At 35.5% G+C, this 27,921-nt stretch overlaps 3 protein-coding genes across 5 annotated transcripts; all 3 read right to left on the bottom strand.

Moving 5' to 3' along the window:
- Positions 1–29: 29 nt before the first annotated feature.
- On the bottom strand, positions 30–2,978 carry LOC133859125 (uncharacterized). The gene is made up of 2 exons (XM_062294442.1): positions 1,517–2,978; positions 30–1,143 (listed from the first exon to the last, which is right to left on the bottom strand). Exons 1-2 carry the CDS (start codon positions 2,783–2,785, stop codon positions 172–174), a joined length of 2,241 nt encoding a protein of 746 aa, XP_062150426.1. The 5' UTR covers positions 2,786–2,978; the 3' UTR covers positions 30–171.
- Positions 2,979–4,985: 2,007 nt separating this feature from the next.
- LOC133859123 (uncharacterized protein C630.12) lies at positions 4,986–14,187 on the bottom strand. Of its 2 annotated transcripts, none has more exons than XM_062294440.1 (13): positions 13,961–14,187; positions 12,585–12,638; positions 11,488–11,666; positions 10,711–10,846; positions 9,920–10,031; positions 7,453–7,512; positions 7,258–7,358; positions 6,995–7,029; positions 6,824–6,881; positions 6,388–6,462; positions 6,126–6,280; positions 5,784–6,032; positions 4,986–5,579 (listed from the first exon to the last, which is right to left on the bottom strand). In XM_062294440.1, exons 1-13 carry the CDS (start codon positions 14,117–14,119, stop codon positions 5,336–5,338), a joined length of 1,617 nt encoding a protein of 538 aa, XP_062150424.1. In that variant the 5' UTR covers positions 14,120–14,187; the 3' UTR covers positions 4,986–5,335. The 2 variants fall into 2 exon arrangements, with proteins under 2 accessions (XP_062150424.1, XP_062150425.1); XM_062294441.1 differs by having other exon boundaries at positions 4,986–5,576.
- A 1,952-nt stretch (positions 14,188–16,139) lies between these two features.
- On the bottom strand, positions 16,140–21,713 carry LOC133859117 (eukaryotic peptide chain release factor subunit 1-3-like). Of its 2 annotated transcripts, none has more exons than XM_062294432.1 (3): positions 21,557–21,713; positions 16,669–18,158; positions 16,140–16,550 (listed from the first exon to the last, which is right to left on the bottom strand). In XM_062294432.1, exon 2 carries the CDS (start codon positions 18,114–18,116, stop codon positions 16,803–16,805), a length of 1,314 nt encoding a protein of 437 aa, XP_062150416.1. In that variant the 5' UTR covers positions 18,117–18,158; positions 21,557–21,713; the 3' UTR covers positions 16,140–16,550; positions 16,669–16,802. The 2 variants fall into 2 exon arrangements, with proteins under 2 accessions (XP_062150416.1, XP_062150417.1); XM_062294433.1 differs by having other exon boundaries at positions 21,537–21,672.
- Between the last annotated feature and the right edge of the window lie 6,208 nt (positions 21,714–27,921).

Below are 27,921 nucleotides of genomic sequence, written 5' to 3'. Positions count from 1 at the left end.
GAAGCGAAGAATGACTTGAAGAAGAAAAGAAAAAGAAAGGTTAAAAAGTTGAAATTACAAACAAAAAAGAGAAAGAATGGTTGCAAGTTTGCAACCCCAAAATACAAACGGAAGAATCCTCTTCTCCAATCAACGGTACAATAATCAAACGGAAAAGCCATTCATTACATTTTATGTAGATGCAGCAGCTGCAACAACAGGGACTGAATGCAGACCTCTGGTGACGCCAAGCCTGCCACGCCCAATCCCACTACTCTGCTGGCGATCACAGTCTCTCTTTTTCCCACTCGATCTTTTTCTAGCTTCATCAAAATTCCCCTCAGAGCCCAGTGGACTCTTTTGATCTTCGTCTCTACTGTTTAATCTTGAAGTCCAGCAATCTGTTGAATCTGCTGAATTGGGTTCCCATGAAGAAGAAGATAAGCCCCAATGCTGTTGACCACCACCAACATAACTGTTGCTGCCTGAGGATTCTTGGTCCTCCATGTCTCCTCCACCCCTCTTCACTGTTACATACTTGTGAAAGCTCGGCTCCATTACATCGTCAGTGACAGCTACCTCAGACTCTATAAAAGGGTCTTTGGTCTCCGCCACTGTCTTCCCAACAAAAGAAAAATTGTAGGCATTACTGTTAGATTGATATGTTGGGGAGCTTTTTCTGTCCTCAGAGAAAGAACATGACAAATTAGAACTTGTAGTGGAATTAAGGTCAGCAACTGCTTCCAGGATAGAGCAGGCCTTGGAGACACAAGGTGGAAGAGAAACCGAAATTGGGTTCATGTTCTTTTGGTGGAAATTCTGGATATCTTCAAGCAACATCGTAGTATATGACGGATTAGGATTCAGCAAAGTTTCAGGATTGAGGTCAAGGTCTCGGGATCTCCTAGAAGACCTGCTTCTTGTCAATGTCTGGGGTTTCAGGCTTTCAGCGCCTGAGGCCACCACCGTTTTAATGGTGACATGGCCGGTCATTGATGGTTGCTGTTCTTTAGCCTCTTCCGCACTCAGATGCTGCTGCTCCTTCTGTATGCAATTTACAGTCACAACCTGGTTGTCCAGAGTACCTCTGCTGCTGGTTTTGTAATTACTCCCTTGAACAACAGCTCGGTTGTTGCTACTGTTTATCATCTCAGCATTTGGTTTCTGCATTGGAGAATGCAAGATGATGCCGTCATGAAATATTAATTAAATGATTAAATTACATTTTTCTATAAGCTAAAACTTTTGTGATCACACAGTATAGTAGGTTTCACTCATTAAGCAAGATTTTGAGCCCCTCTATAAAGAAGAGTATTAGAATATTAATTAAATAATTAAATTAACAGTTTTTCATATGCTAAAGCTTTTGGAATAAGCGGTGATTTGGCTGACAAATACAAAAGCAAGCAAAAATTATTCTTTCTTGAGAAGTAGTCCTATAGATCAGTTTCTGATGGGTATGCAAATACTTTCAGGGCAAGAAATGCAGTAACAATTGTGCATATATTGGACAGATTAGGAAAGTTTAGGTGATGACCTGATTCATAGCTTTTGTGGAGTCCTTGAGAACAGTCCCGTCTCCCTCAATTTCTTTTTTGTTTCTATTTTGAACCTTGCAGCAGCTGCTGCTGTTGTTCAGTGGTTGTGGATGTGCGAGGGAGTTGGGATCGATCTCACTCAGAGGGTTTCTTCTGTAAGGAGAATGCTCTGCTTTCCTTGAAGAGCTGCGGCTAAGAGACGGTTGTTGCTGATTGTCGTTGGACGTTTTAGCATTTGCATTTGCTCTTGCCGGAGACTGAGACCGGGGCGATGCAGCACTCCGTGAACCCACCGTCACTGCTTCGTTGCCGGCATTTCTCTTGACCAAAATCCTCTTGACAGCAGTGGCTGTTGCAGATTCTCCTCCACCACTGTTGCTCTTATCCATCACCAAGGATGAAACAGTTGCAGGAACAGAGACCATCTTTCCGGGCTTATTACCATTCCTAGCAGCATTTGCTGTAGCAGGAGCGGCGCCGACGGTCTCAGATGATCGTCTACCCGGAGATCGACTCACTCGTCTCTCCCTGCTGCTGGAGCGCTGTTGCTGGTCTCTTTCCCTGCTGGGTGTTCTTCTCCTCCCTAGAGAAGAAGAAGAAGGCCTCGGTGATTGGCGGTGGCGTTGTCGGTGCTGCCGTCTTTCGTCCTCCTCGCACACGTCATTGTTCTCGATGACATCAGCAGCAGCAACAACCTCGTTCTCCCAGCGGTCGAAGTCGTAGCTCCTCTTGGAGCCGGAGTACTTTCTGCCGCGGTCACAAGAAGCAGAGGCGGAAGAGGAAGCCGCCTTGCCGGAGGAGCTTCGACTAAGCCTTCCGCACTGAATGAGAATCGCATCCACCTCTTCTTTCGTGCAGCTGGATGTCCTCACCCCCACACCTGCCGTAACCTTGTTACCCAGTGATTCAGCAGCTTCTTCATTAGAAGATGTTAACGGTTCATCTTGTTGAGGAGGTGGGCTTCTAGAGTCTCTACTGTCATGGCTCCTCCGGTGCTTGATGAGAAATATCTCCTTCTTCACTAGGCCCCCTTCATCTTCTTTCACTTGCTGATCGTCTTGTGTTGCCTGCACCGTCTTCTTCTTCATTTTCAGCTCCCCACTTTCCGCTTCAACTTTGTGGGTATTATTATTATCTTTACCACTTCCATCATTACTGACATGGGAAATGTTTGGGACTGCCTTCGGTGCTGAAGAAACGGCAGCAACAGAATAAGAAGAACAAGCAGAGTAAGAAGAGCCTTTCTTCTTGCTGAAACAACCACCCATGATGTTTAGTGTGACCCAGTCCCAAAGAGAGAAAGAAAGCAAGCGTGTGTGTGTTTGTCGAAGAATGCAAATAAAGAAAACAACTGGGAAGGTGGAATGCTTGCTTTAATGGAGCAGTTGTAAGGAAAAAGATCGTCAGATAGAGAAGAAAAGTGTAAAAGGGAAGAAGCGGAGAGAAAGTGAGAGGAGATAGAAGGATTTGAATTGTTGTATTAAGCAATGGTCCCCCCAATAGATAAGAAAAGAGAGGCTGGAACAGTCTCCGAGAAACGCTTTCAAAAATGTCTGGGAGAGAGAGAGAGAGAGAGAGATAGAGAATTTTTAAATTTTGATAAACGGGCGGGCTGGTAATCTGTGAAAAAGAGCCGTTAGAGAGAGAGAGAGAGAGAGAGGAGTCGTTGGATAATTGTTCAGAATTATGTCGTCTGTCCCTACTGTCCTCATCTGATGGCCCTCCACTAGCTTTAATTATTTTATTCCCCCATTGTTAATTAAATTAAATTATTTTATTCAATTATATATGTATTATTACTTTTAGTGGTGTAGGATTCTCGAATCTTGTTGCCTTTCTCACTGCCATCACTATTTTTTTGACAATTCAAATTTCTACAACGGCTATCTGAGGTCGGATCCTTCTTGGATTCCGATCAAGCACGGGAATTCTGATTGAATTTGAAAGCCACCCTGCCCATATTGATATTACTTTATTTCTTGGACCAAGATAGCAGAGAAATGCTAATATCCGATAAGATGCACTGATGAAGCCCACTAAATACCACCGTCCCAGATGGGCCAAATGAACATGGATAGCAGTCGATTGCCAATTTTTAGGGTTGATAATTTTTGGTACAATTTACAAATTTGATATTAATTTAACACGAATTTCACAGGTTAAAATTTTGTATTACCAACTTCGAGTCAATTCGGCATATATGAATTAACCTGTTTAATAAATGGATCAATTTTAGGTCAACTCACTTACCCTATGATAACCCATATAAATTAAATTTATTTTTTTAACAATTAAAAAACAAAACCCTAAAAGGCTGAAATTCATATGAAATCATTTTTCTACAAAATTCACTTTTTAAATTCATGAAAATTAGAATTCTTTTTTGCATTTAAATTCATTTACAGGCCGAAACGGATTGTCTTTGGGTCAAACCAACACTACCTATTTATTAAATGGGTTATACAGATAGGATCGGGTTAACTCAACATTACATGTTTATTAAATGGGTTATGTAGGTTATGTTGTGTCACCTCCTTATTTAAATAAGTCGTGTCATGATTGAAGAGTTTGACCCGTTTAATTAAATGGGTCAGATTCGAATTGACCCATGAGTCGACCTAATCCCAACATACCAACACGAATTACCAGTCCAACCACAATTCTATAAAATCCTTTTCTTTTTCATTTTTTTTTTTATATCAATCTAGACTCAATAAGGTTAATTGACCTACAACAACAACAACAAAAAAAAATAATAATAATAATAATTAAGGTTAATTGACACCCACAAAATTAGAAATATAAAAGATAATCGTGGCATAATTATTTATTGGGTTAATTGTAGCTATCTCTCTTAAACCATGGGTGTCATTGTAATATTTCTCTTAAACTATATGTTTTACCATCAACATCTTAATTCAAGATTAATTTACAATATCTATGGTACCATACAAATTAATTTCAAACTTAATGAATTAGTAGAGTGGGGAGGAGTTGAACATTGTAAAACGAAAAATGGTTGTTTGTATGCTGCGGTCCTCCTCATGTCCTTCCATTTTGAAAAACCATCATTGAATTTATGGGACCCAACGAGGAGGACCTCAGCATACATAGCACATCTCTTGTAAAATTAAAGTAAATTAATTTATTAATTTTGATTAGAGATGCAACAGGGTGGCTTTCCTTTGAAGCATCTAGAGCCTCCTCATGTTTGGCAAGCTTATCCATAACCAAAATCAATAACTAAACCTAGATGTTCCTATTGTAATTAGAAACACAAGTTCGTACATATGGCTGATGATTTTAATGTTATGTACTTAATCAAAACGCCCTTCTTTTCAAAGACCTACCACATCATTTGTCTTGGAAGAAAACTATCAAAGAGAAAAGACGTCACCAAAATCAGTAGCACGGAATTATTTTGATGACCTCATGATATGAAATGCCAACACCCACGACAAAAAAAAGTGTTTCAATGGCAATGAAGAAGAGATCATATGTGGCCTTTTGCAACTTTCTCTACCTCTTTAAGCATGAATCTTATATAAATTTTCACATGCCACCGACAGGAAACTACAAAATGATCAATGCCTAGAATAATAATATCATCTTGAATTCCACTGACCTACTTGGCTACTTCACATCCTTTCTAGAGCTCATTCAATATAATGCCAGCAATGTAACCGTTCAGATTAGTATAAGATTATACCTTCTTGAATTCCCAAATGTGGAGCTTCACTTGTGCATGGGTATCCTTTCATGCATGATGTAAGAAACCACTGAAGCAGACAAAGCTCCATGTTATAGTGCTCATGTCATTAGTCGATCCAATCTTTGAATAATAACATGACGTAGAGAGGAAGATTTACTGCAGCAATGATTGTAAGCATTCGGAAAGTCCGCACAAATCTTTGGATCACAATCTTTGTCTTTGATTTGCTTGTTCTAGCTGGTACTGTCCACGTAGAATCAACATCCATAATTGAGTCCGTATTCATTGGGACTTCTGTGTCCTGAGAAGGATGTTTCTTAGCTGTTGGCCGTATCACTGCATTACCCCTGCTACAAAAGATCAAATAGGGCACATTAATATGAAAAGGAAAATATAAGAAAACAGTAGTTTTAAGTACCTAAGTATAACTTAAGGAGACTACACACCCCTTTAAAATATAATCACACATGTAACAAGAGAACATAATTTAAGTGCCTACTATGCTCAATATAGAGTTGTGCCAACAAAAATGAGAATTTCAGAGCTGAAGACACCTTTCTATCAAACCCCTTTCACTTAAATTAGTACTTGGGGCATTCGAGATTTTCTTAACAAGATGCATTGATCCTTCTGCATCCCACATCTCCTCATATTCGCAGATCTCATCTTCATTTTTCTCCTTTCTTCCATCTCCAAAAATGTTGCAACTTACTATTAAATCCCTAAAATGGTGCCAAAAATTCAAGCCGCTTGTAGGCCAGAGGAGGAGGGCAAGAAGGGTCACAACAAATAGAGAAAGATACCTGACATTTTCAGCAACTGAAATTTAGGAACAAAAGCCAACTGACAAGTTCAAATATACAAATTACTACTGTCATAAGTCGACATGGAGTTACCATATGTAGATATGTGTTTGCATTGGAAGAAAGCACAACTGAGTGAAGACTGCTTCTGGACTGGATGCATTTGGAAGTGCAAAGTTACTAGCAGATAATAGCATGAAAGATGGATACAAGTTTCCCTGCTGCCAACTAATGGTCCCTACGGTGTGCTGCACAGTATCATCAAATAAATGCCATACCATGGGTAACAATTACATATGCCTAAACATCAGTACTTTATATATATATATATAAGTGCCAAAACATCAGTACTTGCCTCCTTTACAGGCCCAAATGTTGACTCATGGGTGACCGTGCACTGATCATGATCGTGACCAGATAAAATGAGTACCTGCAAAAGCCTTGGATTATTATTGCAAGTGACATTAGCTACCCTAAAATTTCCTACTTCTAAAACTGTTGTTTTTTTTTCGCCATATATCTTCTTTCAATCTTTTCTTTTTCTTCTGTCTTTTATAATTTTTTTTTCCAGTAACCTCAATAGTTAGGACACTTCTATGATGGAGTAATGACTCTAAACACCAATCCTATTTTAAATTCCCCAGGAACCAGCCTAACTCACTTCAGGCCACACAGGGCTGGCACCCATTGACATGAAGAGGAAGCATCAAGGAGAGGTATTGGCATGTGTATCCATCCAACATCCATGTCAATATGTACAATATGCATCAAGATGGGGGAAGAGAACTTACAGGTTTGATTAATTCCAGTAGGTGGTTTGATGATTCCTCGGTGATGTAATTCTGGTACCTACAGTATTGGGCCAACTGTCAAGCAAACTCCTCAATTATCAACACCCAAACTTTACAACATCATGTAATTCTTATTGTGTCCATTGCAAAGAAGTGAGACAAGAATCTTACGCTATTTCCTGACTATGATCAGCACGAGAGACCCGCTGAACATGAAAAATCAGACTCATATTGTAAGGTAAAGAACCAACAGGAGTATTTAAGCATTTAGATCCAAAACCTATGACATTATGGTGCTTTTTATTTTTTTGAGTAAATAGTGAAATTCACTATAATACTCATAAAAATGTACAAACAGTAACTATTAGTAAGAAGAATAAATTTCACTAGAAATTTTTACTCCAAATATGACAAAAAAAAAAAAAAAAAAATACCTGATTGATGACTGGGGAACTACGGTAAGGACCACAATGAGTCCAATCTCGTCGGTACAATGGAATATGGGTCATTAAAACCCTTGGGTGCAATTGAACATCTAGAAAATTTTGTAATATAAGCAGACATGAGTCAATTTTATATTCAAAAGCCCAACTTAACATTTTACGAAAGTATAAGTCAACATCATATACCCATGGAGACATTCTTGACATAATTCCAGGTTACAGAAGCCAGATCTTCTTGTGGATGCCCTGCGGATTATATATCCAATTCTCTTAATACTTGAAATGCCTTAAGGAGTACAGTAAATGAATATTAACACATCTAAATGTTATCACAATCACAGAATCATTCTGCATGCAACATAAAGCAGGATGTGCCAGTTACAAAAGAGATCCAGTGTCACTCTGAGAGCTTATTAATCAATGCATAATTTGACATACTATGCTAAGAGCATAATCAACAACAGGCATGGACTTTAAATTTCATACAGTAAACAAATATCCTTCTTTAGTATGCAATGGGAATACCATAGGCCTTTTGGCATGTATAGTCCTAAGATTACAAATCTCATTCAACAGTTCAAAGTATATATTTCTATGCACATATAATTTCTCTGACCAATCCTCAAACCAGCCAACTAAACCAGTCAAAAAGACGCAATGAAACAAGAGTCCTATACGTCCAAATTCTACTGAAGTACATTATGAAAGTTTATGCATGGCCAGAAGATCATCTTCAAAAATTCCTTAATATGAATGAAAATTCAAATGTCTTTATTTAGAGGAGGAATTTTTCAAAAAGAAAAGCCAAAAAAAATAGTACAGGAAGAGAATATGAATAAAGAAAGAAGACGACTGATAAACAAATGCATACTTAAGGTTCTAGTCGGTGTAATTTGCACTTGACTAATATCTCAAGGAAAATTAAAAAAAGAAAACCCAGAAAACATTCGAGCAGTAAAGAACTATGCAACATAAGATTACTAATCTTCTCTTTCTGCAGCAGAACTATTAGATGTTCACATTTACACATCAAGGTTAATAGTGATATCCTCCAGCTGCAAGAGGGAACAATAATATTTTAAGGATAAATGGGACATTATGAACGTTGGAGAATCAACATCACAGACACATCAATCTGAGGGGTAACTTTTGAGTGCTTTGGTGAAGAAATAAATAAACACAACCAGGCTTATATTTTGGCAAGGGGGTGTTGGTAGGGGAATTCTAAAAGGAATTTCTATTCCAAAGTAGTTTACTCTTATAAGATTTGGACAGGTTAGGCCAAAGTCTCCAATTTCCTTCCATCCTTTCCCATCTTTCTCACAATTTTCTTTTACCCTTCAAATCATTGGCAAATCTATGGATACCAACTTTTGGAGAGAGACAAAGGTAGTTGTTCTAAGCCAGCTACATAAACACACATAACTGAGTACATGTTCCACAAAAAGAGTTGTAACATGGTTTATCATAAAAACCCCAACGGGTTGACTCAAGTGGTAAAGGCCTTGGTCTTTGTGGTAATCCTATGAGGTCTAAGGTTCGAATCCCCTTAAGTGCAAACAATTCTTTGGGGCCAACCCGCCAGCAAAGCCGAAGTATTACCCAATCTGTGTTGAGGGAGCGCTTTATATGGGTCCAAGGTTTACCTGACAGGGTGGATACACGAAGTGGCCCTGCCTTGGAAGGGTTCCTCATCATAAAAAAAAAAAAATTAATAATAATAAATAAAAAACATGGTTTATCATAAATGTTACTTCTCAAGCATACTCAACTTATGCAATGATGTTTAGAAATATGACCACATGCAACACTAGATCTAAAAAGTAAATTACAAGGGAATTGCAAGAGCATAGTAATAACACAAATATGAAGATTAGCTAAGAAATATCTTGAATTTTAAAAGATTCATGCTGGCATCAACATTCATTACCACAATGACAATATTTAGTCGCATATAATTTCCTTATGCAAATACCCTTGGTGTGAATTTTCTTTATAAATAACTCTCATTTTTTTGATATTCATGTAGTAAGGCATCACAATCCTAAGCATAATGTTCGAATTCGTAAACTTCAAGCTATTTACAAAATCATTAAGCAAACCATCATGCTTCTTAGCAAACAACTTATATTTGCAACTATTAAAAACGATTGGGAAGATAAGAGGACCATTTCAAAACTATCTACACTTCCATGTATTAGAAATATAATTGTATGTGTGTGTATATATATATATATATATATAGGTAATTAAAATCTCATTAAAAGCGTAAGGCGCCCTCAATTACACAGGAAGTATACAAGAAAAGCCACCTAGTTAGAAGAAGCAAAAAGAACAAGAAAATCATGACAGCTAATCACCAAAGGAAAAACAAAAGAAGCTTTTCAAAGATACAAAGTGTTGAAAATAAAAACTTAATCTCCTCCAAAGTCCTCTCATGGCCTCAAAGCTTCTATCATTCCTTTCTCTTCATAGACACCACAAAAGGCATGAAGACACCATTTTCCACACAGTAGCACTCTGAGTGCTACCGGTAGTCCATCAACAAGCATACAAATCAATTACTCATCTATTAATTGTATATTATTGTTATGTTATTAGATCCACAATTATGGGTAAAAACAGAAAACATGAGTTATGCAGAGGCACCAACCGCTTCCTTGTTTACCATCCAGAGTTTGGGCATCAATAGCAATGAAATCCACTTTTCCTACTGTAAATTGGTAATTTCTGATCCCAAATTCTTTTTCATAGCGTCTGATTACCTGTATAAATATAATTGTAAACACAAACAAACAAGCAGGAAACCATGTTTGAATAAAGTGAAAACTGATAGTTGTAAATTTGAGAAAGATTCCATCACAAATATTAAGACAACCAAAAAAACACAACTTAGTTAACAAAGCCTCAAACCAAACTACAAAGGGAAAATTTTGGACAAACTTGGATGGGGGATCTGTAGATAGCCACATAGAGCTTGAGTTCCAAAAATCCCTATCAGAAATTATCTGCATTTGAAATACAATTTACATTCTGCATAATATATATGGCTATGAGACACAAAGACCAACTCCCATTTATGATATTTTTAGAGCTAAATCTCGTGTTTGTTAAATGAAACCAAGAATAATATTCCAAGTGGTCAAATTACATACTACCACTTTAATGACAATCTACTTTCAGAAATGTATGGTGAATTTTCAGTCATTCAGGTAGCTTCAACCTATATGCCCATATGTTGCCACATCTCTTCACAGAAGATGATATTTCATTGCAGGCACATAATCTAGATCCTTTGCATTGCGGGTATCTACTTTAACTCCTTCACTTTTCTTATGGCACCATCCACCGATTTTACAATTCACACAAGCACAATGGATAATATTCATTCTGTAGTTCTAGAAAACAGTGCAGTCTAGCCTCAGTAATAACATGCTAAAATACCTCTGGCCTTTGATTGTGAAGACTTGCATAGCCAATATCATGGTTTCCAGGAATGTAATAAACTTTGTTATTTGTATATCTTCCTTGTGCATTCAGACCAAATATATGCTTAAAGCGGCTATAAGATTCCTGCCATCTAATCAACCAAAGAATGTCAAGGGCATTTCACTCCAGAAAACTAACAGATGATAAAGAAATAGCATAAAAAATATACCACTTTAAGATAAAGAGATAACTTAAAATCAAACATTTGTCTAGAAGACATTAAGGCCAGCAAATGCCAAGTAGATATTTGCACAGAAAGAAAAGGACGAAGAAGCCAACTAAGCAATTTGAAGCATATTTTTCGATAACATGTTCCATGGAAAGCTTAATATTATTCCATGGAAAGCCAACTCAAAGATTAATATATTCCATGGAAACACAGTATAATTCAACAATAGTAAGCTAAGATTTTAATTATAAGTATTCACCACAAATTTGATATCACAAAAGTACAAAATGCATATCCAATCCATCAAAAAATTTCACCTAGTTCAACATATTTTGTTCACAACTTTCCACGAGAATTTGTAGGTTGAATGTTAACATTATTAGATGAGCCAATTTAAATGATATAGCTATCACAAATATTGTAATAAGAAAAAACAATTTCCAATCGGATCCATTTGGAAAAGAGTAGAATCTGTGAGAAACATAACGAATTTTAAACCACTAACGAAACCATAAAGTCGAGAATTAACTTTTCAAGTAGAAATACAAATTTCCAAGCCTTACTCTTCATCTGACAAATAGGGGCCCCCATCAAAATAATCACCCAAAAACAAAATCACATCAGGTTTGAAAGGCAGGATTGATGCGAAAAATGCTCTGCGCATGAACAAATCAGTATAAAATTGTGCAATCTCCAGGGTGAGGGATTTTGGAGCAAGACCCAGAGAGGTTTTATCCATGATCTGTTCATGATAGCAAATACATATTAGAATATAATGTGGAAGAAAAGCATACATAATCATAAAGTGGTTCAATGCTTTAAAAACCAAACTGGTAAATGAACTGAAAAGATAACAAGTTCACCATTTCAACCACCGACTGAACAAGTTACATAATAACATATTTATTATAAATTATTACAAATATTATAATTATATTAAAATAATAAATGATTTGGTACCAAATATAATTTATATAGTTCTTAAGTTGGTGATACTAAAAAAATACAAGATTCATGGAGCACATGGGGAAAAAAAATATAAATGATTTTTTATTTTTATTTTTAACTGATTAACTGTTTTGATGAATTTGGAGCCAGTTCATTAGTTCTCTGGTTTAACCAGTGAAGCAACCAGTTCAATTGATAAAGTGGTTTAAGGGCATCAACCGGATGGTTCACAACCCTTTTAACTCACGGGTCCAATCTGGTTTTTACAACGTCGGTTCACATGCGAATCATGTGATGATTAGTATCAGTTACGTAGTTTAATAATTTGAATTTTTTATAATTAATCCCTCTCGATTTGATGAGTGAAACAAAATTTTAAACATTAAATGTCCTTGTAGAACTAGGAGCCTAAGACCACTAAATCATACTCCTCTGTCCTAGCCTATGGTTCCCTTGACAAGGCATACGTATTTAAAAAGAAACATCAAGTGTTTTGCTATTTACATATTATCTATTTCTTTCCATCAATGAAATGACAAATGGTATCATGGGAAATGTACAAAAAATGAAACTTCCACTTTTGACAATTGACAATAATAATGGGACAGCAAAAAAAATGGAAATGTGGACTATCAATATGGGATAGATGGAGCAAGAAATTGGTGATATGTGTGTGTGCATGTGGAAATTTGCGGAGGTAGAAGAGATTCACCTGTGGATCTGTCAGAACAGCCACTTTTACATAGCCAGTTGAATATCCATTGTCCTTCAGAATTTGCAAGTAGAAAAAATGTTTGTACATTAGCATGCCCAGCCAAGAACATACTTGTATGCCAGTTTACTCATATGTATAAAGCTTATATATATATGTTAACGTGTGTATATGTTTATATACATATGTGAAGCCTTGGCTCTCAACCTCACTTGACAAAGAATATTAAGGTATTAGAGACAAGATACTTACCGTGGTACTAATTGCTTGTTATTTAAATAACTGCCCTCCTACTTCTCTTCTCAACGGAAAATCACAACATCAGTTATTGTTTCCAGATAGAAGTCCTTTTCCATTATCCCCATGAGTATTTGGATGTGTTGGTAATGTTCATAATATGAGTCCTAATATTGAGGACTAGCCAACACCCATGATGCTATTTTATGATAATCATGCGCCATCCATATTGTCACACATCCAGTATTCCATTAGCATAAAAGCATATAGAAGTAAATTGCCACGTAATTCGTGATAAATGACTAATAAAGAAATAGTAACTCGCATAAGATCGATTGGCAGATTTCTTCACCAAAGCTCTAGGTATTGGACAATTTGCATTTATTTCTTCCAAGTTGGGATTACATGGCAAATATTCTCCAACTTGAGGGGGAGTGCTACATTATGATAATGTATATTTTATCTATTTGTTATTTGATTTAGAAGATATAATTAGGTTTATTTTGTTAGTAGATGTATTTGAATTGAAGTGTGTAATTTTTCCTTTATAAATAATAACAGTATGTGTGTGTGGAGTAATTTAAGAAAATACCCTACCGCGTATTTTTACTTACACCATCCCTTATAAATGAAAGCACAACCACTATCCGGTCTTCTGATATTAAAGACTCTTATTTGCTGAAGAGAAAACAAGGCACACGCCAGTCAATATGAGAAGTATCTTCTTTCCTTTTTCTTTTCTTTCCTTTTTCATTCTTAATAAAAACACAATATCTCCCTTCAGTTGCTTACTCGTTACGTAATAGTCAATGCCATCTCTAATTCACATTCCCACAGAATTTCGTTTATCGACCTGGCTGCCTAAACGTGGCTCTCGTGCTCATGTTCCAATATAGGATATCAAATGTGCCAAGATTGGAAATTAAACTCTACAATGAAAAAATTAATAGTTACATTATGGGTGCTCTCAAATGGTAGAACATTGAGATCAGCAACAACCATGTAAATGTTGTCTTAAATTCTAAATTAGACATCCATAGCTGGTGGGTTTAACAAGAACAACCGCTGACACCACTAGATTAGATAACATGTTCGATGCGAAACAAATAGAATAATAGAGGCAGTAGCAGAAGTAATACCGTGGAATTGGAAAGGGTGGTGGAACGGAGATGGTGATGAGGCCATGAACAAGTCCAGCTAGAGGGCACCCAGAACGCCAACATCTCGCCGTAAAGAAGGCTCACCGCCCATATCACGCACAGCACCACCGTCAACTCCTTCTGCTTCATTGCTCCCATTTTTTTTCTTCGATGTTCTGAGACTGGGACTTGTAATGGGGCTACAGGCTACCCGTTACCGCATCAGATTAAAATCCTTCAAAATGCAAATTTCTTTCTTCCTTTTAATTAAATTATTTAGATTTTCTTTTCTTAATATTTGTAGTAATTTTTTTGTTTTTTTTTTTTTTTCCTTTGATTTATTATATTTAGTTTATACGTTAAGTTAGTTAAATCTAAACTACTTAATTAAATATAATCCATATAATGATATAATGTTTTTAAAAAAAAAATTGTTTTAATTTCTTTACCGAACGTGGGTTTTTATGGTCTTATAAAAAATCAAACATGCATATATACGTACGAAGGGTTTGTTTGAAATTGTGATTTCGTAAATAAAAATGTGTGATTTTAAACTATGTCGTATAAAATAAATTGTTTGAAAATTGCATTTTTAAAAAAATACGATTTAAAAATGTAAAAAAATTATTTTTTCAAATCACAAGCAATGATTTTTTTTTTTTTTTTAAACGCATAATTTTAAATGCAAACTTATAATTTTATCAAATACTTAACTGCATTTTTAAAAATCACTTATTCAAATCGCACTTTCTTAAAATCACAAACCAAAACGAATAGACACACTCATATGCGTGTTTACAAATACAATAGTCAATAGTATAGAAAAATTACCTATTAAAATATATTTATAACCTCTTTATTACTATATTAAAGAGAAATTATCATATATAACATTAATGCCCAGTATTATTATTTTTTTTTTTTGACATGTCCACATAAGAGGGGGAGGGAGGATTCGACCTAGTGACATCTGCTTCATGAGGCGTGGTTCTCAGCCGATTGAGCTAAACGTTAATGCCCATTATTGGTTTGTGTAAGATGCTGATAAAATCTGCAATGTCGAGTCCAAAACTAGAGCACCTCTGATACATACAAGAAAAGAAGAATCAGCACGAAAATTTGCCGGATGTGACGATGTGTCGAGTCTGTCGACATGGAATACTTTACTTTGGATGTCTAGTGAGTCGAGTAAAACCAAAGAAAATAAACTAACAGCTTCTTCTTCTTTTTTCTTTTTTTCTTTTTTTCTATTCAATCATGGGAAAAGGGTTACTTTAAAAAACACAAACAAAAAGGGGTAAGTTTCCCAACAACAAGATCCGAACAGAAAAGGCAATACAAATAAAAGAATAAACAATAGATAATAGATCCAAAAAAGATTCAAACCTCTCTAAGAGCCGCATTAGGCTATTTACAAAAGCAAAATGACTCAGTTAGGAGTCCCAAGCGATAAAGGCAACAACTATCATTAAGCGATTGTTGCCAGAAAAATATTGCCAAAAACCGAACAAGATCCAACAAGGAACCCAAAAAAAAAATGCTGTGGAAAAAAATAGAAAAAACTAGGAAGAGAACACGGGCAAAAAGGCAAGGTAGAAGAAAGTGGTGATGGCTTTAGACTTGAAAGAACATAACAGAACTAGTCGCTTTAAACTTGAAAGAATGTGTGTAGGAATTAGCGTCTTCTCTTGCATAACATATTGTATGACAAAGCTCTTCATTTTTTTTTTTAATACTAGATTTGTACTATATTTATTTAATACTGATTTTATAAAGAAAAATGCGTGAGGAATGGGAACGAAATATATATTTTTCTTGTTTATAACATAATATATAATTTGCACATAATACTCCTTTGGAGAGCATATAAGATTCAGATTGAAATGAGAAAACAAAAACTTGAAGAAGAAAACGAACGAAGCTAGGAACCCATAAAATGCCAACAAGAAACAAAATGACAAATTAACCTCACCAAAATATGACCTGCAAGCAAAACCCATCCATTTCCCAGCAGCTATTTAAAGTTGGAATCAAACAAACCAGAAATTTTTAATAAGCATTCTCACTCAATTTTTTCTCCTTTTTCTTTGCCATCCAGAATGCCAGGATTGACATGGCAGGTGAGGAAGGACCGAGACCGCAACCCATCCATACTCCAAGAGGAACTTCACCCTAACAATTTCTATAACAGTACTTTATTATAATTCAAAAGCTAGGATGCAACATCACCATACATTATGCCGACAAGGCTGTGTCATAGTAAATATAATCTCCACATAAAGAAGCAACTAGGAAAAATAGAAATTGTCCCGTGACCAAAATAGATAGCATGCAGTTTCCAGCAACAACCCATAACTGGGGTTCAGAAAAGTTGAAGCAAGTAACTGCAGGGTCTCGATCATCTTGATTATTCAATAACTGAAGTTGATCGAGAAATAGAAAGCAACTTAATACGATCCCCTCGAAGCAACAAAACAACTAATAATATAGCATAATATTAATCATCCCGATGATCCACCCAACGGCTCCATTCCGAAATCCATGTGAAATCACCATGCCAAGCTTGTCAGGCTCACACCAATCTGATATTCTTCAGGAAAAAAAAATATGACAGACAAAATAAACATTAGGGAAACAAAAGAAAAAAAAATGTCGCACAAAAAATTATTGGATGCAGAGAGAATAGCCCAAGGAAAGAAAATTAAAACCTTGATTTAGACTTTGCAAAGCTTCTTGGGCAACAATTCAGGAGCAGTCGAAGCAGCGCGATAGCGCGCACACTGGTGCAGGTTTTTTTGCCCCCATTCTCCTGCACCAGGATTGAGAAACAGTTGATTAACTGCTATTCAGAATCATCATAAACTTCTCCATCATCAGAAAACTCATCCATTGATCTCATATCGAGCTGATAACGCAGGATTCCCCCAATTCCACCAAATCCCCTGCAGAACTGAGACCCCTCTTGTGATTTGTTGGTCACAAACTCAAGTGTGCAACCATACCGCCTGTATTCATTAGCAAACCACTCAAGCAGAGACAGCTTTTCCTGAACCTCCAATTCAGTAGAGCTGGCAACATCCCGAAACTTGCCCTGATCAGCCTCCTGTTCCTTGTTCAAGTGCTTTATGATAATCTCACCAGTAGTGCTGTTCTTTAACACATACCTATTAATATCCAGATTTTCCCATACAATAAGTGTCTCAACAGCACCCATCTCCAAAGCTTTCAGTGTATCATCTATACCAAAAACATACTTCCCAGTGTCCTGGCTAATCTCCTCAAAGTATTTTCCTATCAAACGCTTCTCCTGAATAAACTTCACATTAGACAGGATCTCAGATGACAGCTCAATAGCCTGATTGAAACCACTCTCCCCTCCATAAGAGACATCTACGACATTCAATATTTTGGCCTGAAGACGAGGATCAAACATGTCTGACTGACTAAGCTCAGTTTTGAAGTCAGCTGACCCAGCCAGTATCAACCCTGCAACATTAGGCTGGCTGGTGGCAGGATTGATAAAGAACTGAGTAGCAAGCTCCGCTGTCTTCCTCACATAGTTGTGGCGTTTCTCCATTCGAAGACGGGCAAAACGTAGAGCTGATTGCCCTCCTCTCCCATGCTTCTTTGGGAGGTCAACACTAAATTTATGAAGTACCTCTCTGGTATTACCACTTAAAGTACCAAAAAGGGTCCCATTACCATCCATGACAATAAAACCAAACTTGTCATCAGATTCTAAGAGTTCGTTTAGCGCTTCTGTGTGAAACTTGTTGTCACAAAGGTAAAGAGATGCATTAATGGGCCTGAAAGGCTCAAAATCAATAGTGACCTTCTTCTCCTTCCCATCGTCAGTTACAATTGTTCCAGTATACAGCACAAGCCCATTGGGAGGAAGCTTACTGTAAAGCTTAAGCCTTTGCTGAGCAGATGTAATTGCACCAAGCACAGACTGACGATTCACCCTGCTTTTAATGTTTGAAGCAGTTCCATATTCATCACCCAACATCTTGGTAACACGAGATATTTGATCACGTGGAGGCATGATAAGAGAAATCATGCTGGTGCCATTGCCTCTAGCAGCTTCCAGTGCTTTGATCAATTTCTTGATCTTCCATATCTCAATGTTCCTATCAGTCTCCTGAGCATCTGCCATAGTGAAGAAATGGTCACAGACGCTCACACAGTAGATGATATCCTGCACAAACAGCCAAAAAATGAGCCAACAGATATTCAGAAGATAGAGCAGCTGACCAGAAAGAGTGATTAATAAAACAAAAATTGAGATCTTCATGGGGATTTTCTGCAAAAGGTATAAGGTTGAGTAAAAACAGAAGTATAAAAATTAATCATAAATTAAATTTGGAAACTCAAAGTACATTCTAAGCAACGTAAATTGACTATGAACCAGGTGACACTGTTTGGAGTTCCCATATCATGTGAAGCTTCATCTTCCAACAATAACCTACTAACATGTTTAAGATAAATGGTTTTCTATTTTCAGCTAGGCTATGGGCTGAAAATCAGATGGTATCCTCATACAAGTTGCTACTGCACATGAAGTGATACACTAAAGAACACTTTCAATGATATCTAATCTACATAACAAAATTATTCCAAGCTAGTCTCAGTCAGAACCAATGCAACATAATATTCAACATCAACTGCTATCAACACCAATCAATAATGCCACTATAGCAAAAAATACAATTAAATTTCTTTCAAAAAAATACTTCTCATCACTAAATTGACTACAAGAACCAACTAAAAATAAAATTCTTGATGATAGTTGTATTTTCTGATTTTGAAATAGCAGCTTGTCAAATAGGGGGATTAACCACAAATGTTTTTCATCCATCTCTTATTCACTTACATATTAAGGACATCTAAAACTCATCTTCAAAATTACAGCATAAAAAATAGCTTGAATTATTCAATATTTTCACCAAGTAAACAAAGGCCAAACAATGATTTTAAGCCAAAAAAAAAAAAATAATAAAATCAGATCTTTTATGCTATAGGGACATCTAAAACTCATCTTCAAAATTACAGCATAAAAAATAGCTTGAATTATTCAATACTTTCAACAAGTAAACAAAGGCCAAACAATGATTTTAAGCCAAACAATGATTTTAAGCCAAAAAAATTAAAAATTAAAAATCAGATCCTTTATGCTACATATTGTCCCTCTGAATACAAAGTACTGTGCTCTTGTATGAAAGGAACAAACACACATGAAAAGAGGTTGGGGGGGGGGGGGGGGGGAGAGAAACTTATTTCAGAAGGAAAAACAAATATAGAAGACCTTCCTGACTATTTAAGGTTAAGAATACCTGTGGAGATCTCCAAGTTAATTACTGATATAACATGGTGGACACCATATAATCTAAAAGCTTAAGCATATGGGTATATATTTAGTTATGTTACATCACTTGTTCATTCATATGACATTAAAGATGTATACTTCAACAATCTTCTCATCACATGTAAGTTGTCCACCACCACATCAACTGTATACTCCTCTCAAATAGAAACATTTTAAACTCTATCAAGTGTTACAAATTACCACCAAGAGGTCAATGCTGTCCAATGCTATGGTTCCACTAGCAGATATGCCATGGTTCCACTAGTAGATATGCTCTTAACTGCTCTACCATGGAAGGTTGTTATAGGACTCTGCTAAGATCATTTGTGTAGGCTTTATGAGCTTATCCATGCAATGCATCATATCCTTACTCCAACTGCAAAAGGGTTCTCATCATGGAATAACTTATCGTCTATGCACATGGACCGCCCTTGCTCAAACTGTAAAGAAAACCATCATCATCCACCTTACCATACACCACCATCAACTTCGAAACCACTTGCTGGGAAAACAAAAACTTTGAGAGGTCTCCAAGTGAGATCTTGATATAAAATGTTAGGGCACCATCTAAATCCAAAAGCTTAAATTATGGGTTTTAATCCTTTTATGTTAGATCAGTCACTCAATCTTGTAACTACTATCCGGTATAGGACTTAACCACTTACACTAAGGATATTTAAGATACTACATCAACTTAAAAGCTTGTCTCTATTTGTTTTGGACAGTTATGTTGTATCAAGCACCAAAAAGAGCAACCACATAAGAACGCACCAAAATTTTATAGAAAACAATTCTGAAAACCACAGGACAAATCCAACCAACCCACATTTATTAAATAGAGATTACAACACTCAAGTTTATGCCCTAGACTTGATTGGACAACAGACCGGACAAATACAAGAATATCACCTCTCTAGGTAAACAATACAATCTCATTACAAAAGCACTGCAGGCTCGAGAAAATCTATACTATTGAAAGATCTTCTCTCTAAATACTACAATTCTCCATGGTCACAACATCGAGATCATCACCAACAGAAACACCTCACATAAAACACTTGCTCTCTCCCTTGCATGCATCAACCAAAGGAAGAAAAGAAAGCCTCACTTGCTCATGCAAATCTTTATGGTAAAGGATGTCTAAAAATTATCTGCTTCAAATTCAATAATTTAATGTCGTAATTTTGATCATATTACCTAGAGTATTTTTCACTTAACCCGCACAAGGCAAGTTAGGCAACTACCCCAAACAGCCAAAGTTTAATACCACTTATTTGGAAGATAAACACCTGATAAAGTCTCAAAATCAGGTCTTAATTATAACACTACCATAATCACAAATGCTTAAGCCTATAGACTTAGACTAATTACGCTATATCACTCAGTCATTCTTGTGAATAATTTCAAGGATTTGCACAAATAATACAATACTATTATACTGGGGAATAAAGTTATTTATCTATTTTCTAAGAATAATTTTAGCTCTTCTTTTGCTTAGTAATATAAAAGCATTCCAATGAGCCACTCCCTATCTATAATTAATATCTCTGTATTCAAACCATTACCAATGACCTCCTCAAACACCCAATCCTTACGAGAGTCTTGTCGTTAGTTTTCAAGAGATGCAGACTATAAGAGAAAAGAGTATTATATCTTATACCCTTTGGGTCCTTTCGCAGAAGTTCATAAATTCAAAAGGGTAATATTTCTTAAACAACGAAACAGAAATCAAAGAATTATATTCGATAAAATCTCCTTAATTTAATTAGAAATTTGTCTCCACAAAGTATACCCAAAATAGTCCACAAGCCTCAACTGTCACAATCAATATTAGAACTATTATTTCAGCTATACATCCAAGAGATTATTAAACGGAACCACAAAGATTATGGGCTAAGCCATAGGTCGAAACCCTAGCTTAGAATCGTTATAGAGAGAGAAAAAAATATATATATCCAAGGCAATCAAAACAGGTAACCACGCAATTCTGATCAGATCAATCAAACAGCAAAGCAGCGACGGGTAATAGTGATATGATCGAATCAGTTAAAAACATAGAAGCCAGAGACAGTATCAACAAGCGCAAAATCACAGAAATCTACAAAGAAATACCAAAAAAAATACTGAAATCGAAGGCCTCAACGAAGATTTCAGCCGTCAAACAACCAAAGGATTTATAGAAAAACAATAGATAAGGATTAAAAAGGGTACACAGAATTGAGGAGCAAAACCTAGAGGTGGGGACTGGTTCGCGTCTCTCGCCGTACGCTCGCCTCCTGGGTGGACTAGGAATAAAAACAAGAGGTTGTGGCCCTTGTGGATCTTCCGTGTCAAATAGCAATTCCAAATTTCCCAACCGACTTGGTTAAAATATCCGCGTCTATGGTATATATTATTCGTACAAATATCCCGTGCTTCTGTAATTCTAATGTTAGCTATTCTTATCAAGTAGTTTTTTTTTTTTTTTTTTTTTTTTTTTTTTTTTTGGTTTGTTTGTTTATTATTTTTTAGAATAAATATTCTGAAAAAAATTACTATTTTTTATTTGGATGGACAGGAATGTTGATTCCCTAGGAATAAGAATGGATATTCTTAAAAATACAAAAAGTTGAAATAAAATTACCATTTTTATTTTTTTCGTTTTTGACAATACTGAATGACCAAATTTTTTAATTGAGACTTAATTATATTTTACCTAAGTTTTTTTAAATACTTTAACTCTACAAATTATTTCTCAAAAACTTTTGGCCACCCCAAAAGTTAAGAAGCTCCCCGAGGTGGATGGTCATTCTTATGGAATGATTATTCTCAAGAATAATAAGCATATCAAACTACCTATTAGGAATAGTTTTTTCATTTCTAAACTCATTCTTATAATCCTATTTACCAAACGTGACCTATTTTCAAGAGGAGAGGAATTACTATTCCCCCAATAATGGAAAACCCTTGGTTTTATTTTAAAAAAATATATATATTATTTTGTTTTATTTTTTTTATGGGAAGAAAAATCGTTTCTATTGGTGGTCCGCCACCCGAGAGAGAGATCAGCCATACATGGGGGACAAAAAAAAAATTTGTTGCTGAGAAAAAATAATTTAAAAAAAAAAAAGAGTTTTGGGAAAATCAATTTTAGAGCTAAAACATTTTAGGACGATCAACCAAAGTATCATTCAATTCGAGTTATAAAATTTGATTTTTTTCATTTGTTACCACCTAACAGAAGGATATGAATGTTTATTTCATTTCAGCTTCTCGTATTCCTTAATAATACTCATTTATATTTCTAATAAATCAGCATTGTAATGTACCAAATGTATCCTAAGCGGACAAACTACCTATTTTCAACACTGCTTGTAGGCCTAATAGAGAAATGATTCATACACTCATTTCTCACAACAACTCCACAACAAGCTGACGTGGCTAGTAATATTTTATTATTTTTTTACAAAAAGAAATGAAAACAAAACAAAAAAATAATAAAATATTACCAACCACGTCAGCTTGTTGTGGGACTGTTGTGAGAAATTAGTGTAGGGATCATTTCTCGGCCTAATAAGAGCTTCCGCAATGAATTTGGCTTACATCCCGTTGGTCAAATAATCGGAAATCTCATGTAAAGAAGATGAGCGATAAAAATTTATTTTTGAAAACTCACTGTAGCCCCTAACAAAAACGTGTTTTTTTTTAAAAATAAAATAAAATTAAAAGGCGGGGAGCTACTTTTATTAGATCTTCAGGAGGAAAAGATATGATGCTCCTATCTTTATCTTTTATATTATTTTTTATTTTTGGTTTCTATTCCCTTTGTTAAGAAATCATATTTCATGTCGAATTAGAGTAATAATCCTAATCTGAGTTCAATTAGGACTTTTTTAAAAATTTGATCAATGGTCAATCTCCCAGTTGAATATATATAAGATTCTCAACTTATAGTTTAAGTAGAAATAAATCAGGGGTGGGCAAATTATCCGATTACCGCTTACCGCTTACCGATCACTTACTGAACAGACATCGACCACATACCGACTTTACCGACAAAGTTGGCATAACCGACTTAACAGAACCAATTTTACCGACCTAATCGAACCAACTTAATCGACTTAACTGCCTACCGAACGTTTTGTTGACAAATTATCAGACCACCGCCTATCGACTACTTATCAAACCGACATTAATCGCCTACCGACAAAAATTAACTTAACCGAACCGATTTTATCAACTTAACCGCCTACCGAATCGATGCTCACTCCTAAAAATAATAAATTTAGTTCAAATTTAACTTCAACTCTTTATTTATAAATAAGTTCATATACTAATTATAAACGACAGACCGACTTTCACATGATCTTCACAATAATTTTCGTTCATTGTAAAGCTTCAAAACCTGTCACATCATGTGTAACATCCCATAGCCTAGTGGACGTTGGGTCTTCGGTGGGCCCAGTATTTGGGGCTTTATAATCTGTGAGCCCATTAGATTGGACTTGAAATAAGATTAGTTCATGAATCATATCTTGAAACGGCTATGCTTCAAAATTTTGATTTTTCAATTTTCTTTCAGAAATAAAGTTTGCCTTAATGTTCAAAACCCTTTTTTTTTTTTTTTTAAATTTTTAGAGACAATGTTTAAGAACTTTGTTAGGCAGATGGGATGGGAAGTTTGAATCTGCATAGGATTGGTCACCTATAGAGAATATTTTAAAATTATTTTCTAGATAAAGAAATTATTGATTTTCCTTTTTGAACTAGCCTGAATTTTCTTATTTATTAAATTTCATATCATGGCCGGCCACCCATAATTAATTTTCCAAGGAAACTTTTTGAAATCTCCATAATTGCATAGATTCTACCATAATTAAAAATCTAAGACATTAATACTAAAAGTAAATCTTTCGAACTTTTCCTTGCAATAATTTCTCCTTTCCAAGCCTGGTTGGAGGCCCGTTAGTAATCCAATTTTTCAAATATACCAAAATTCACATTTATTTCAATATTTTTACTAAAATCGTTTTAGGGTTAAATATGCTACGCCCTTTGTGATTTCAAATTTTTATTTTTGCCTCATGTACTTCATTTTTATCACAGATGGTACCTGTGCTAGTTATAGAAAAAGATGAAAATGGTATCTCCGTCCAAAACTAACGGATTTTCACGTGATCGACACGTAACACATTTAAAATTGCAACATCAATCTCCATATGCCATGTTAGTCGCCACTTCAGCGCTGACGTGGCTGCTACATAAAAATGCTTAAAAAAAAAATTGTAGCCACCCCTAATGCTAGTTTTGGGGGTGGCCGAGGGCTTGGGGTGAATCGGCTACCACCAAGGGCCAAAGTGAAAAAAAAATAAAAAAAAATAAAAAAATAAAAATAATTAGGGGGTATTGGCCCGAACCACCCTCAAGCCAACGATTTTTTATTTTTATTTTTTAAAAGAAAAAAGCATTAATTTTTTTAAAAAAATGTGGCAGCTTTACATTAGCGCTAATGTGGCGACTTACGTGACATATGAGGGCAGGTGTTGAAATTTTAAGTGTGTTACGTGTCGATGATATGGAAATCCGTTAGTTTTAGACAGAAAAATTGGACAAATGTACCATCTCTGTCTTTTTCCATATATAGTACGATACCATTTGTAATATATATATATATATATATATATATATATATATATATATATATAATAAAAATAAAATTGAAACACATGGGACAAAAATAAAAATTTGAACACAATGGGCAAAAAAGTACTTAACCCATCATTTTAACTAAAAATAACTATAATGCCCGACTTAAAAATAAGCTATAAGTGAAAATTATTTGAATTTTCAAGTAACGCTACTACATAATAAAAGTCACACATTGAAAAATTACTAAGCATATAAAACATTCTATTAATTTTTGAAACCATAGACTCACTTAATGCCACATCATTCCATAGCTTCTATTGAAAACGCATCTTTATAAACATAAAAGTTATACTATATATCATTACAATTTAACCTCTAATCGTCTATTATCTATTGCAAACCAAAAGTTGTCATAAGCTCGCGTATAAAATCTACAATTGATCACTTATAGTAAGTATGTCATTCAAAAAGCGCAGGAGATCGAAATACATGCTACATATTAGAAAAAGTATTTCATTTTCACATGTTAAGAGACACGTACACGACACTAACTTTTAGATACGGGATTCGAAAAAATTTTTTACAACCCAATTTGAAAGAAATTTTTGTCCATGAGCAATAGCCTCCAAAACCAACGTAAAAGATTTTTTAACGCGCGCAGCAAGAAAAAATTAGTTGTTCGCTCATATGAACATAAACATATTGTCGAACTATATATATGCATGTACAATTAACGTAAATCTTCTTCGATCTGCATGTGTACTGTTTTTTCTCAATTTATTTTTGTTCACTTTTGATCACCAAAGTGCATAGTCTTAAGTTCTTAACAATCCAGCAGTTGTTGAAATATATAACCATAACGTACGTGACTAACTCGAGAGTACGTACGTGTTTATGTATGTGGAGAAGACAACTGGAGATTAGCTGATCACCAGAGATGAGCGCTGATGAATCCCCCCATTTTTTCTTATTTTTTCTTCCGAGCAAGATGATTTGAATCCCGTAAATATATAACTAGTCAACTATATACCCCAAAGAACAGCTCAAATAGGGCTAATTTGCGAGATATCTTTAAACATATTAACGTTTAATAAATTGCAGACACACAGAAAGAAAGCGTGCGCTCTAATCAAGTGAATCACTCTGAATCCTCTCAAGGTCATCCACGCATCACACATGCATGTGCAAGCCCAAGGTATGGCGACTGCATCTCCAACTTTATATTATTAAGGCCAAACCCTAAATTATTAGGGTTAACATAATGCTATCAATATCCATATAAAATTTCTGCCGTCCAATCAACTGTGAAAATCTCGAGAAAGCTTAGCAGCTATTTTTCCAAGTCTTGCTTTGAGAACAATCAAATATCTCATGATTATATTCTTCTTATTTTCTCGGGATCATTTTTACCTTTAAATATTTCCATTATATTAATTAACTAGATAGTGAGAATAGGCAGTCCACAGTGTTATGCGCAGCGCGTGGATTCTACGTACCATCAACTAAACAGGCCCCAGCTCCCAAGCCAAGGAATTAAACGATCGAGCACAATGCATGGCATAAATTTTACATCTCATGCATGTATAAAATGTATGTATATATATATATATATATAATAAAAATAAAAATAAAATTCATGAACTCATTTCCCTTTGCTCTTTGCATATGGCGAAAGAGAAGTTCAACACATTTATAAGCTTTTAGGATAAGGTCAGGTTAGTTAACTTACTGAATTTAGAAGCACAGGAAATTATAAGAAATTTCGAATTCAACATAAAGAGCAACAAATTATTTTATTAAAGGATCCCCGAAGCATATATATATATAGTTTTTTTTTTTTTTTTGTTTAAAAAAAAAAAAATCCAACATAAACACAATAAATGACAACAATAACTTTTATATAAAAATGTTTTAAAAAAACATTAGTGCTTGCAAAAGTAGGTTTTTGCATACGACTACTTGCAAGACAAGAAAACGACTATATATTGAAGTGGAGTTAACAGGAACCTCCGATGGTTAATTAACTCAATAATGTATTCGTAGAGAGAGTAAAATAGGGAGATCAGTTTTAAGAGAAAATGACCCTTATCTTATTTGAGGATTAATGTTCCCTTAATTTATCTTAGACTCCTTGTTTAACTGCCATGCACCTGATGGCAAGGCTTGTGATTGTGGAGGCTAGGCTTTTAGGCTTTTTAGCCTTTCTAATGAGTAAGCCTTTGGGCCTCTGGCTAGCTTATTTATAGTATTACTGGTTGCGCCCGAATTCTCATGGTCAGACTTATATAATTAGCTAGTCCGGCAATGAAAATTTTGTTGTTTTTGACTCGCTTCCCCTTTAATTTTTAGTGTGATTTCGCAAGCCCTTTTTGGGTTGCCTCTAGCTACTCTAGCTTGTAGGGTGTTAGTTATTTAATTTATTGTCGCCAAGCTCGTAATTAACTTGGTTTTTGGGTATCGAGTTTGAGGCTCGATCTGTCTCTTGGTGCCAAGCACTGCCTTGTACGTAGTAGTTTAGCCCTAAACCCCGAGCTCGTGCATCCTCTTATCCCTAGGGCGGCTTAAGTGGAACAATATTTACAAATTTCTTTTTAATCATTGATTAATTAGTTGAAGGTGTTACCTCATAATCGGCCTCTTAATTATGGGTTAATAAGCTAGGTTAACAAGAAATCAAGAATATATATATAATGTCAGGTTTTGCGGAGCTGTATTGGCGGGGAGAGTGCAGGCACGCTCCATATAAGCGCATGTAGAAGAAGTGTTACCCCTCAATGGTAGACTATATATTAAAAATTTAATCCTGGCTAGTCTCATTCCTTAGACTTGCTTTTTACGATAGCTCTATCCATTCCCGCCGGCGTCGTCACTGGCCGTCAACCTTTTCGCATCAACCATACCCCCGTTGACACCAATTAATTAATGGTGATATATATATATAAGCCCCATGACGTACGGCACCCCCACT

The sequence above is a fragment of the Alnus glutinosa genome, chromosome 2, assembly GCF_958979055.1.
Source record: "Alnus glutinosa chromosome 2, dhAlnGlut1.1, whole genome shotgun sequence".
In the NCBI taxonomy this organism is placed as follows: Eukaryota; Viridiplantae; Streptophyta; class Magnoliopsida; order Fagales; family Betulaceae; genus Alnus; species Alnus glutinosa.
Note: the sequence above shows the minus strand (reverse complement) of the source record. Positions and strands in the feature narration are given on the sequence as shown.